The sequence below is a fragment of the Bufo bufo genome, chromosome 10 (assembly GCF_905171765.1).
Source record: "Bufo bufo chromosome 10, aBufBuf1.1, whole genome shotgun sequence".
Lineage (NCBI taxonomy): Eukaryota > Metazoa > Chordata > Amphibia > Anura > Bufonidae > Bufo > Bufo bufo.
The window spans coordinates 43,427,058-43,440,246 of NC_053398.1; the positions used below are offsets into that span (position 1 = coordinate 43,427,058).

General features: G+C 45.7%; 1 protein-coding gene across 1 annotated transcript in view; it reads right to left on the minus strand.

Annotated features, from left to right (window-relative positions):
* Positions 1 to 1,878: 1,878 nt before the first annotated feature.
* Positions 1,879 to 13,189, minus strand: part of LOC120980025 (mucin-2-like) — a 144,030-nt gene continuing 132,719 nt past the window's right edge. The window contains exon 50 of the mRNA XM_040408890.1: positions 1,879 to 2,098. Within this exon, the coding sequence (XP_040264824.1) occupies positions 1,879 to 2,098 (220 nt within the window). The remainder of the gene's footprint in view (positions 2,099 to 13,189) is intronic.

Genomic DNA, 13,189 nt, shown 5'->3' on the forward strand with positions numbered 1-13,189 from the left:
TGCTTGCACCTCTCAACACTCAATTGGCTAGGTTATTATTGATGCAGTCTATTTCATTTCACCTGCTCTCCATTCAGTAAAGGTCATTTATGGATGTTCTGAGATGGAAGGTGACAGATCTCTATTATTACATGATCGGTAGCTACCGACAAAATGCAGAATGAGAGCGTTGGCCAGCTACATGACCTTAGTAGACAGCAGCCCATAATAAAAGCAAGATCACATGATAATTATTTGTATCTTCTGTGCACTGCATTTAAAGGGAAACTGTCAGCAGGACTATAAATCACCTCCACAACCACATTATGGGGCTCTGTAAAGAGTTGCCACTATCAACTTTTTTCTATCACATATTAACAGCCTATATGTGAATATTCTGTGTATTTTTTAACAGAAATCAGGTGGTTGGTTTTCTGGATATAATGTCTTGAAGTCACTCCATGTATTCTACTTCCTGTACTGACTCTTTAACTTCCCCCTTTGTTTGGACTTTTAGAATGGCAGACAGCCTCACTTGACTCTCTCAGTCAGACCATCACCGAGGAGTGAGAGGAATGAGTGACTCAATTAGAGCATCACACATTACTCTGAGTGCAATGCTCTTCTGTGGAAGCCTATCAAGTGAACAATAGAGCTGTCACTGTTATCCTAATTCTACCTATCTACTATTTTTCTCTTTCCCTTGCAGCAGCATTAAACTGACAGCGGGTCACCTAGTTGAACACCCATTTGTGTTCAACTGCTACAAATGGACAGTATTTCCTATTTAATTTTCAATGGCATAGTCTAACATAGTGAAAAGGAAAACAGTCAAAACTATTTTAAAATGTTTTTTTATCATGACAGCTGACTTAAAAAAAAAAATAACTTTCTAGTGGAAATGTCTGTTTAAAGGTGTCTTCAAACACAGCAGATTTTGTGAAAATTCAGCAGCTAAAAATCAGTCCCATTCGATTGAATGGGGCAGCAAGCACATGGAATTCTGCAAGTCCCATTCAGGTGAATGGAACTGATTTTCAGCAACAAACGTTTCTTACACAAAATATGCTGTGTGTGAAGGCACCCTAAGAAGCAAGATACAGCAGGGCAGTTTGACTGAAGCTTGGCTGAAGTTCAATAGAAATCTCCAGAATAGCAAGAATTTAGGTGGTTGTAGAGGCTCCTAAGTATAGGCAAATTTAGAATTTTCACTATCATCCCCCTTAGTTTTTGGATATGTGATAGAAGGTATTTTATTGAAAGACCATGTACTGGTATTTAAAGAAGGCAACCATGCTTTATTTAAGGTCTCTTTTAATCCCATGTCACTTTAAAGGTGTTCTCTTGGCTTTTTAAAATATCCATGCATTCTTCTAACATGTGGAAGAAAGATTAGTTTAGGTAGTAGTTACCTGTCCATCACACTGCCGATGCCATTTCTGCTGCATTCACACTGGCAGCGGGCTCTTCCATTCAGGTTCCAACTGGTAGTCTTCCCTTCTCTTCCTGTTCAGCTGCATAATAGTAAATGCAGCTGAACAGGAAGAGAAGGAAAGACATCGAGTTTGGACCAAAGTAGAAGATCTCGCAGCCAGTGTGAATGCAGCAGAAATGGCGGCATTGATGGAGAAATTGATGGGTAAGTACTAACTAAACTATCTTTCTCCCACAGGTCAGAAGAAAGCATGGGATTTTTTAAAAGCCCAGAGAACACCTTTAACATCAGAGGAGATCCAGTAGAGTTTGCAAGCAAAATATGAAATAATTGATTTAATGTTCAAAAAGAAGGCATTGCACAAAATCATTGTGTTCAATGTTGAATGACAGATCGTTTTGCAGTGATTTCTTCTTTCTTCATGTTGAGTTTGTTGTAGCTTTAGTGCATCTTCCCGTGTTGGCTTAGTCTTCTGTGGAGCTCTTGGTAGAAGCTGATGTCATTACTTCTTCTACATTCAACAGTTCACATTCTGCATTTATGCAGTCACATTTCTCCACTGCAATGTACTCGTGATCCACCTGACTTCCATCAGAACATTGGAGCATTACTCTCTTCAGGCTGGTCTGCACCTCCTGGCAACAGGCACAACTATGTGACATGGTTTTGGCAGCTGAAGAGTAACTGAAAAAAAAATTATATGAAAATATTTACTTCATTAATTTATCTTATAAGGTGAAAACCCGAAGGAGCAGCTGGCTGCTTGCTGCCAAGCCATGCCCATCCAAGCTGCCAATGTCAATTATTTTGGTGGGCATGGATCCACCATATGCGGCCAGTCACACCTCCGGGTCATATCCTCAATGTAAGTAAAATTTAAAGGGTATCTGTTGGCAGACTATGAAATTAGTTGACCTGCACATGTGCGCTTGGCAGCTGAAGGCATCGATGTTGGTCCTATGTGCCTGCATTGTTGAAAGATTTTTTTTTTCTCCAAATATGCAAATGAGCCTCTAGGAGCAATGGGGGCATGGTCATTGTTCCTAGAGGCTCAGTTCTCTCTGCGTCCTCTGCATTATGATTGATAGGGCCAGGTGTGATGACTAGTTTTGAGCGAGTGGAAGCATCCAAAGTGGAATTCGAGTTGGAATTGGAGTTTAGAAAAATTTGATTCGCAATAAATCCAAAATTTCCTCGCGCTTTATGGTAACTAATTATTTTTTTCCTAAAACGGTGGCTACACGTGTAACAAAGTGAAAGTAAGAAGCCTGGGAACGCAAGATCACCCATAATGCTGTGCAGGCAGCCAACCACCAGCTAGCCAGACCCTGTGATGTCACAGCCCTTTAAAAGCCTCATCCCGTGCGGTCTCTGTTATTTCACTGTGAGCTGAGCATAGAGAGAGACGTGACAAGCACTAGAGACAGTGTTGCTAAAAGCTTTTATTTGTCAAATGTTGGGTAGGGAGACAGCAAGGACAGTGTAGAGAGATCGTAGGGGGAGTTTACACACTGTAGGGTGAGCATAGGGAGACTGCAGGGACAGTGTAGGGAGATTGTAGGGGGAGTTTACACACTGTAGGGTGAGCATAGGGAGACTGCAGGGACAGTGTAGGGAGATCGTAGGGGGAGTTTACACACTGTAGGGTGAGCATAGGGAGACTGCAGGGACAGTGTAGGGAGATCGTAGGGGGAGTTTACACACTGTAGGGAGAGCATAGGGAGACTGCAGGGACAGTGTAGGGATTGTAATCTGAAGCTTAAGGAATTCATAGGAGACAGTGCAGTTTGCATCAATCCCTGTGTAGAACACAGATCTATCTAATTAAACAGTGTCCACCTTGTGTAATAGATAAGCAATTCTATTAGGCCTTGATTCTCAAATTGGGGTGAGTAAGCTGTCTAATTCTACTGTTATTGTGGTGTTCTCCTGCCTGTCACAGTAACTGTTTCACTACCAGAAAGGACTTGCTATGCATATTGCTGCAATGCACAGAGATTTACACAGAGATACACTCTCCCTGCTGATTTAACACGCTTTGTGACAAATTAATTCAGATTGAAGCAAATTTCTTTAAAAAATTTGGCGAAGCGTCCAAATGAAATTTCTTAAAACTGTGCTCATCTCTAGTGATAGTGTTTACATCGGGCCCTGTCAATCTAAGTGGAGAGGACGTGGCAGTTGTAGAGCCTCTAAAAGTAATGGCATATATTAAAGCATAATTTTTCTCAGCAATGAACATGGGACCAACAAAGATGCCTTCAGCTGCCAAGCCACATACAACAAGACAACTAGTTTCATAGGTACAAATCTGCTGACAGATGCCCTTTAATAATCATCATAATAATTATCAGAGGTGTAACGTGATGCCCTTAGGCCATAATGTAGAATTTGTATTAGGTCCCGCCATCAAAGATGTGACTTTTATAATACTGGTATCTGGGCAGAGGAGCCCTTTGACCCACTCATCATGATGATATACAAGTCAAAAGAGATTGTCAGCTTCATTCACATATTTTTGCATGCCTATCACTTCTATCAGTTATATCCTATTGTCAATGTGAGCATATCTCCAGTTACAGAAAGTGCACTGATATTTCATTCATAGGTGGTAGTGATGAGTGGACCGGTGGATGTTCGAGGGGTTTGACCGAACTTCGTTTTAAAGTTTGGTTCGAGTCCCGAACTAGACCTTGCACACCAAACCTCATTAAAGTCAATGGAGACCTGAACTTTAGGGCGGAAAAATGGCTGTAAAAAAGTCATAGATAGGGCTAGAGGGCTGCAAAAGGATACAAAATGGGGGAAAGAGCAGTACAATTGCCATGCAAACAAATGTGGATAGGGAAATGACTTAAACATTAAATACATAAAAATAAAAAATAACAATCTTGAACCAGGAGGCGGAGGTCCAAGTGGAGTAGGAAGTTGAGGAGGCTGTGGACGTGGCGGTGGAGGTGGAAGAGGCAGAGGAGGTGGAGGAAGAAGCAATACTGTTTCAGTTTTTTTTTTTAAATGTGTCTGTCAATTCTGTGTGTGACCTTCAGCCATTTTTTGGGGGTGCGGCCGGTATACTTCTCTACTTTGACAATTTAAGACATAATAATCTTGAGCCAGGAGGTGGAGGTCTGAGTGGAGGAGGAGGGGGACGTGGTGCTGCAGGCGGAAGAGGGGGAGGAGGTAGCCCAAATTTTTTTTTCTTATTTATTTTTCTTATTTTTTTGTGGGTTATTTGGTTAGTGTAGGCCCCAAAACATTGGGAAATAGCAAAGGGAATGCACAAAGTGCGCTGGAGTATAACAATGGCGGGGGGCGAACGGAATAGTTCTCTACTCTGGCCAAGGGACAGACGAGTCCTGTGGGATCCATGCCTGGTTCATTTTAATGAATGTGAGCTTGTCCACGTTGGCTGTGGACAGGCGGATGCGCTTGTCTATGATCACCCCCCCCGCCATGCTAAACACACGTTCGGACAATACACTGGCTGCAGGGCAGGCCAGCACCTCCACGGTGGAAAGGGCAAGCTCAGGCCATGTGCCCAATTTGGAGATCCAGAAGTTGAATGGGGCAGACTCATTAGTCAATATGTGCAGGTGTGTGCACACATACTGCTCCACCATGTTGCTGAAACGCTGCTAAGACGGTCCGTATCAGATGGTGGTGCTGGATGCTGTTGCATGCTGACAAAGCTTTTCCACATTTTGGCCATGCTAACCCTCCCTTCTGAGGTGCTGGCAGTGCCCCAGCTGTGTTGACTTCTTCCTCCTCCCCTGCCTTCACCTTGTGCTTCCACTGTGCCCCCGCTGTCAGGTGGGAATGCCATCAGTAGTACTTCTACCAGTGTGCACTTGTACTCGTGCATCTTTCGATTACGCTTCAGTAACTGAAGTAACCAATAGAGAGAATCCAGCTTCTTGTGGAGTAAAAAATTGTTCTTTATTGGCTCATCGTATAAAATCCACCAAAATCACAGGAAAAAGGTGTACAGTAACATGTTTCGGGCTACAGAATCCAGCCCTTCATCAAGACATAACACACATATTAAAACCATTCCTTTTTATGTAGCACAAGGTCCAACCCCCTCTAATCAGCAAAGTGTCCGCACCTGGAGCCTGGAATGGGAACCATTCAGCGGTCCAGGGGAGGAGATCCAGTATCACAGGTGACCCATACATACACATAATGAACATATCTTAGGCTACTTTCACAACTGCGTTAGGTGCGGATCCGTCTGCCATCCGCACAGACGGATCCGCACCTATAAATGCAAACGATGGCATCCGTTCAGAACGGATCCGTCCGCATTCTATATAAAAAAGTTGTTAGTCAGACGGATCCGTCCCGACCCCACACCAAAAGTCAACAGGGGACAGATCCGCCCGCAACCGCACCATATTGAGTCAACGTCAAACAGATCCGTCCCCACGACTCACACTGCAAGTCAGGACGGATCCGCCTGGCTCCGCACGGCCAGGCGGACACTAAAATGTCCGGTGTCCGCCTCCAGAGCGGAATGAAGGCGGAATGGAGCCAAACTGATGCACTCCGAACGGATCCGCATCCATCCAGAATGCATTGGGGCCAAACCAATCCGCCCAGGGCCGCCCGTTAGAGCCCCGATATGAACCCCACAGGCGGACACCGAAACGCCGGTGCGAAAGTAGCCCTAGCTGTATTGCAGAGTGAGGTCATGTTTTCTATTTAACCCCTTTGGCATGCAGGTATCAAGTGAAAACATCCAAAAGTTTTCCCTGCTAAGGAGTTTTTGTCTGCGGTCCCCTCCTCTTATGGGCAATGAAACCACTTCAATCCCCTGTGCACAAAACGCAGATGCGTCACCTCTGTGAACAGTGGCGAAGTGGAAAGTCGCTGCCGATACATTGCGAGTCTGAAAATGAGGAATATCACTAAGATGTTCTCTGATACGTATTTTCAGCTCATTTACAGTGCATCCAGCATATTGGACTTTACAGATTCTGCATGTAATAACGTACACCACAAACTCCGTATTACAGTTGATGTATTGTTTTAGAGCGTATCTGTTGTTATTCACTGTAGATGTGACCTCCTTAGTGACACACATGTATCGGCAGCAAATGCATTTCTTACTTCCACATTTATAATTGCCAGTAGTTTTTGGCCAGGAACATGCCCGAGGAATGGTATCAGTAAACAGGCTGGGGCTGAGTCTTTTTCCCACCGTAGGTGCTTTCTTGGATATAAACCTGATACCCGCAGACACCACATTTCTCCACTCCTCATCGGAATTGAGGACAGGGAGATGTTTACGGATAATTCTGCATATGTGTGGATATTCTCTACTGTAGTTAGTAATAAAAACAGTAGGTTTTTTGTCCTCCTCAGCAAGGTCTTCACTTTTTTGACTTCTATAGGATTTTTTCAAGGTCTGAGGAAAGATCAGAGATTCCCTATCTTTCAATCTGGCAAACTCAACGCCTTTATTAATGTTCTGGAGTGTATAGCCTCTGCTCAGGAGTCTCTGTGTAATAATCTCTGTTTCTTTTAAGAACAACCCCTCGGTAGAGCAATTACGTCTAGCTCTAATCATTTCCCCCTTTGGTATGTTATTTATGACATGCGGTGGGTGGCAGGAGGAGGCAAGAAGAATGGTGTTCCCAGATGTCTTTTTTCTAAAGGTACAGGTAGTGACCAATCCCTCAGAGAGGTCCGATTCCAAATGTAAATCAAGAAAATCAATTTTAGCTGAATCGCTAATATAAGTAAGTTTGATGGAATCTGTACAGTTATTAAGATACTTGATGCACTGGGTCACCTTATTCTCCCCCCCCCCCCCCTGCCAAACCCACAGCATATCATCTATATAACGTCCATACCATTTAATAGAGCCAGCAAAGGGGTTGTCATCAAGAAACAGAAAATGTCGCTCCCACCACGCCATGTATATGTTTGCAATAGATGGTGAGTGTTTGGCCCCCATTGAAACACCCGACATTTAGAGATAGTATTTCCTGTTGAACATAAAGAAATTATGTCTCATCAGAAAATCCACACATGTGCACAAGAAATCCTGCAGTTCCACAGTATAGTCGCTATAGTGCGTCAGGAACCATTTAAGAGCCACAATGGCTGAATCCTGAGGAATGTTAGTATATAGTGCGGTAATATCAGCCGCAACCCAAATATATTCTTCACTCCACTTAAAGTTATAAAAATTCACTGTAAATGAGCTGAAAAAACGTATCAGAGAACATCTTAGTGATATTCCTCATTTTCAGACTCGCAATGTATCGGCAGCGACTTTCCACTTCGCCACTGTTCACAGAGGTGACGCATCTGCGTTTTGTGCACAGGGGATTGAAGTGGTTTCATTGCCCATAAGAGGAGGGGACCGCAGACAAAAACTCCTTAGCAGGGAAACCTTTTGGATGTTTTCACTTAATACCTGCATGCCAAAGGGGTTAAATAGAAAACATGACCTCACTCTGCAATACAGCTAGGGCTACTTTTGCACCGGCGTTTCGGTGTCCGCCTGTGGGGTCCATATCGGGGCTCTCACGGGCGTCCCCGGGCGGATTGGTTTGGCCCCAATGCATTCTGGATGGACGCGGATCCGTTCGGAGTGCATCAGTTTGGCTCCGTTCCGCCTTCATTCCGCTCTGGAGGCGGACACCGGGGCGCTGCTTGCAGCATTTTGGTGTCCGCCTGGCCGTGCGGATCCGTCCTGACTTGCAGTGTGGGTCGGTGGGGACGGATCTGTTTGACGTTGACTCAATATGGTGCGGTTGCGGGCGGATCCGTCCCCTGTTGACTTTCGGTGTGGGGTCGGGACGGATCCGTCTGACTAACAACTTTTTTATATAGAATGCGGACGGATCCGTTCTGAACGGATGCCATCGTTTGCATTTATAGGTGCGGATCCGTCTGTGCGGATGGCAGACGGATCCGCACCTAATGCAGGTGTGAAAGTGGCCTAAGATATGTTCATTATGTGTATGTATGCGTCACCTGTGATACTGGATCTCCTCCCCTGGACCGCTGAATGGTTCCCATTCCAGGCTCCAGGTGCGGACACTTTGCTGATTAGAGGGGGTTGGACCTTGTGCTACATAAAAAGGAATGGTTTTAATATGTGTGTTATGTCTTGATGAAGGGCTGGATTCTGTAGCCCGAAACATGTTACTGTACACCTTTTTCCTGTGATTTTGGTGGATTTTATACGATGAGCCAATAAAGAACTATTTTTTGCTCCACAAGAAGCTGGATTCTCTCTTTCTATTGGATATTCTATTAGGCCCAGTTCTAGCCTTTTTTCAGTGCTTCGTGGATTAAAGTCAGAGGTGAGAGCTGCAGCCATTTCTATCATTGTTTTAGTAACTGAAGTAAGGATGGCACATTGTCCTTGTAGAGGGGATCCAGGAGGGTGGCCACCCAGTAATCAGCACTGGTGAGAATGAGGGTAACGACAAGCTGTCCTCGGTGAGAGGTGTATCGTCTGTGTCCTCTGTTTCCCCCCGCTCCAGTGATGCCCGCAAGCTGATTTGGATGCAACCCTGCTGCTGCTGCATCATCATCATCATCATCATCATCATCATCATCATCTTCATTCCTCACCCGCACCTTTTCCCGCAACGCCCGTGTGAAAGAGGCCTTAGGCTTCTGCTAGAAAGCTGAACATGAAGAGGAAGAGGAACTTCATCTTTCAGCATGACAATGACCCAAAGCATACATCCAAATCAACAAAGGAATTGCTTCACCAGAAGAAGATTAAAGTTTTGGAATGGCCCAGCCAGAGCCCAGACCTGAATCCGATTGAAAATCTGTGGGGTGATCTGAAGAGGGCTGTGCACAGGAGATGCCCTCGCAATCTGACACATTTGGAGTGTTTTTGCAAGAGTGGGCAAATCTTGGCAAGTCAAAATGTGCCATGCTGATAAAATACCCCTAAAGACTGAGTGCTGTAATAAAATCAAAAGGTACTTCCGCCACATCATCTTCCACCCACTCCTCACACCTGCCCTCCTGACTGGTCTGCACAGTGCAGAAAGCCGCAGCAGTTCACACCTGTGTTTCGTCGTCATCAGAGACTTGATGCGGTGGTCCTACCATGTCCTCATCCTCAAATATAAGTGGTTGGGCATCAGTTCACTCAATATCTTCCACTTCTGGGGCAGGGCTAGGTGGATGGAAATGGAAACCGCGTCAGCAGATTCATCAAAAAGCATAAGTGACTGCTGCATGGCTTGGGGCTCAGACTGCTTGGCTGATGTGCAAGGGGTTGAGGTGGTAAACAGATGCCTGTGGGCCACCAGTGCAAACTCTGCGCTTTCAGCAGTGGACCGGGTAGAAGACTATGTGAAGGAATTAGAGGCACTCTCAGCCATCCAATCTACTACCGCCTCTACTTGTTCTGGCCCCACCATTCTTAGAGCAGTATTCGGGCCTACAAAATGACACTGAACGTCCTATCGCCTGCGTGGAAGATGTTTCATTTGGGCACATAGCTGGCACAGATCGACAACGTCCTCTCCCTGCAGCAGGAGCTCCAACACCACTAACACCAGCAGCACCACGGCCACGTCCCTTATTTGATGCTCTCCTAATTTTTTACGGTCACCCAAAAAATATGGAGTGCGCATGCGCCAATTCTCCATATCCATATCCCTGTCCCTGCGCATGCTCGGGCCTGGCAGTGTCACGGCGGACGTGCACAGTTAAATAGACAACACACCAACCAGGCTCTGGACGAGAGACAGGGGAAGGGTCATCTCCTAATTTATCCCTGACCTCTTTCCCTGCAATGCTCAGCCCACAGACAAACCTTGATGGTAGATTTGCTGTGTCCACCAGCCTAAACTAACAGAACCCTGAACTCCCTGAGATGGTGAAGTGGGGAGAAAGGAGCAGCCAGCTCGCACAGAACCTGGATGGGTAAGATGACAAACAACCAAACAAGAAAAGACACTTATCTGCTGAGAGCAGGAACAAACAGCCAACCTTCCTAATGAACAGTATAATCCGCTCAGAGCACTTTAGCTGGAGACCATTTAAACTAATGACTCCACCCAGTGCACCTGATGCGAGGCAGATCCAGCACAGCATCAAAACAAATGCTAGACTCGTGCTGCAATCCTGGCTGACCTCCGCACATCGTCAGAGTGGGGCATGACAGTACCCCCCCTTCTACGGGTGACCTCCGGACACCCTGGACCAACCTTATCCGGATGGGACCTATGAAAGGCCCTCACCAGACGGCTGGCATTGACATCTGACGCCGGAACCCACATCCTCTCCTCAGGACCATATCCCCTCCAGTGAACCAGGTACTGGAGGGAACCCCGCAGAACTCTCGAGTCGAGAATCCTGGAGATCTCGAACTCCAAGTTTCCCTCGACCAGAACAGGAGGAGGAGGCAATGGCGATGGTACCACCGGTTTAACATACTTTTTTAGTAAAGACTTGTGGAAGACATCGTGGATCCTCCAAGTCTGCGGCAGATCAAGTCGAAATGCCACAGGATTGATCACAGCAGAAATCTTATACCGACCAACAAATCTTGGACCCAGTTTCCAAGATGGCATTCTCAACTTGATATTCCTAGTGGACAACCACACCAAATCACCCACACACAGGTCCGGACCAGTCACACGTCTCCTGTCAGCCATTCGTTTATACCTCTCACCCATCCTCTCCAAATTCCCTGCGCCAGCGTCTTAGCGTTAGGCAGACTTGTTAGTGGTATAAAGTGAGCCATTTTACTGAAACGATCGACTACCACCAAAATCACTGTTCTCCCGGAGGAACTCGGTAGGTCCGTAATAAAGTCCATGGACAAATGTGTCCAAGGACGAGATGGAATAGACAATAGAAGAAGTGAACCAGGCGGTCGAGTATGAGCAACCTTAGACCGAGCGCAGGTTTCACAAGCTGCCACGTAATTCTCAATACTCTTACGCAAACCTGGCCACCAGAACCTCCGGGACACCAGATCACAGGTGGACTTACCACCAGGATGTCCAGCGAGAACAGTATCGTGATGTTCCTTGAACACCTTGTATCGTAGGCCCTCAGGAACAAACAACCTCCCTGGGGGACACGAACCAGGAGCCCCCTCCTGAGCTCCCAACACCTCCATCTCCAATTCAGGGTACAGAGCGGAGACCACCACTCCATCCGCCAAAATCGGCGCTGGATCTTCTGAATCACCTCCCCCAGGGAAGCTGCGAGACAAGGCATCTGCCTTGACGTTCTTGACCCCTGGGCGAAAGGTAACCACGAAATTGAACCTGGTAAAAAACAATGACCATCTGGCCTGTCTAGGGTTCAGACGCTTGGCAGATTGCAGGTAAGCCAAATTCTTATTGTCTGTATACACAGTAACGGGATGAGAAGCCCCCTCTAACCAGTGACGCCGTTCTTCAAAGGCCAACTTGATCGCCAACAACTCCCTATCTCCAACATCATAATTCCTCTCGGCGACCGAGAGCTTCCTGGAGAAGAAGGCACACGGGACCCACTTGCCAGGAGAAGGACCCTGCGAAAGCACCGCCTCAACCCCCACCTCTGATGCATCAACCTCGACCACGAATGGCTGAGATACATCCGGCTGCACCAGAATGGGAGCAGACGCAAAACGCTCCTTAATAGCCGAAAAGGCCTGCAATGCCTCATCCGACCAGACAGAGACATCAGCGCACCCTTCTTGGTCATATCAGTAAGAGGATTAATTCACAGATAATGGGTCGCACTACTGTATGGAAAAAACCGGATGGGTGCTCACAGCCCGCAGATTCACCCAATCTAACAAGCAAAAAATTATACAAAAGAAAAGGGCTGGGCACTCACTATATCTAGTAGCCGTGGTGCTTTATTAATTAAAATCAATTATTATAATATAATTAAAAACACATATTCTAACACACATTCATACACATCAATAATAGTATCTAAAATATAAATATAATCACTGTAACACAATGGTAAAAGGACCTATTTGATATATATAAGAGTCAGATATGATCAGTAATTCGCATATGACCAATAGTCCGCATATATGGAGGACGAAAACAGTCCAAAACTATCCGAATGTTCAGTCCAATATCAGAAGTGTGCCATATACAAAAAGGACGGATGAAATAGTTGATCCGATATCCTGAGATCTTTTTCAGAGACGAATAGTCCTGAATTCAAATATTCGCACAGTTCAAAGTAACAGCGTTAATTTCCAAATGGATAATGTGTCAGTTGTATTATAGTCTACTCACATAATAAATGTACTTAGGCGGCTCAGATCAACAATCCGCCGCGTCCCGCGTAATAGTCAGGGTATGATCTCCGCTTGTACGTGTGAGCCACAACTTCACAATGGAATAGTCTTTGATAACTCCTAGTAGGTTTCACAGAGAGTTTTCAACAAGCTGTTTTTCAATTGAACAATCAAAGTTCCTCACTTACTGGCGCCAGTAGTATCTTTGTATTCCACAGCTCTGCAGATATGCGTTCCACCTTCAATTTATTTTCTCCAAGAAGGGGCGAAGCTGCAAAGGTTGGTGGTCCTTAGGTCCAGTCGGGGGGTCCAGTACCAACCTGGTACTGGACCCCCCGACTGGACCTAAGGACCACCAACCTTTGCAGCTTCGCCCCTTCTTGGAGAAAATAAATTGAAGGTGGAACGCATATCTGCAGAGCTGTGGAATACAAAGATACTACTGGCGCCAGTAAGTGAGGAACTTTGATTGTTCAATTGAAAAACAGCTTGTTGAAAACTCTCTGTGAAACCTACTAGGAGTTATCAAA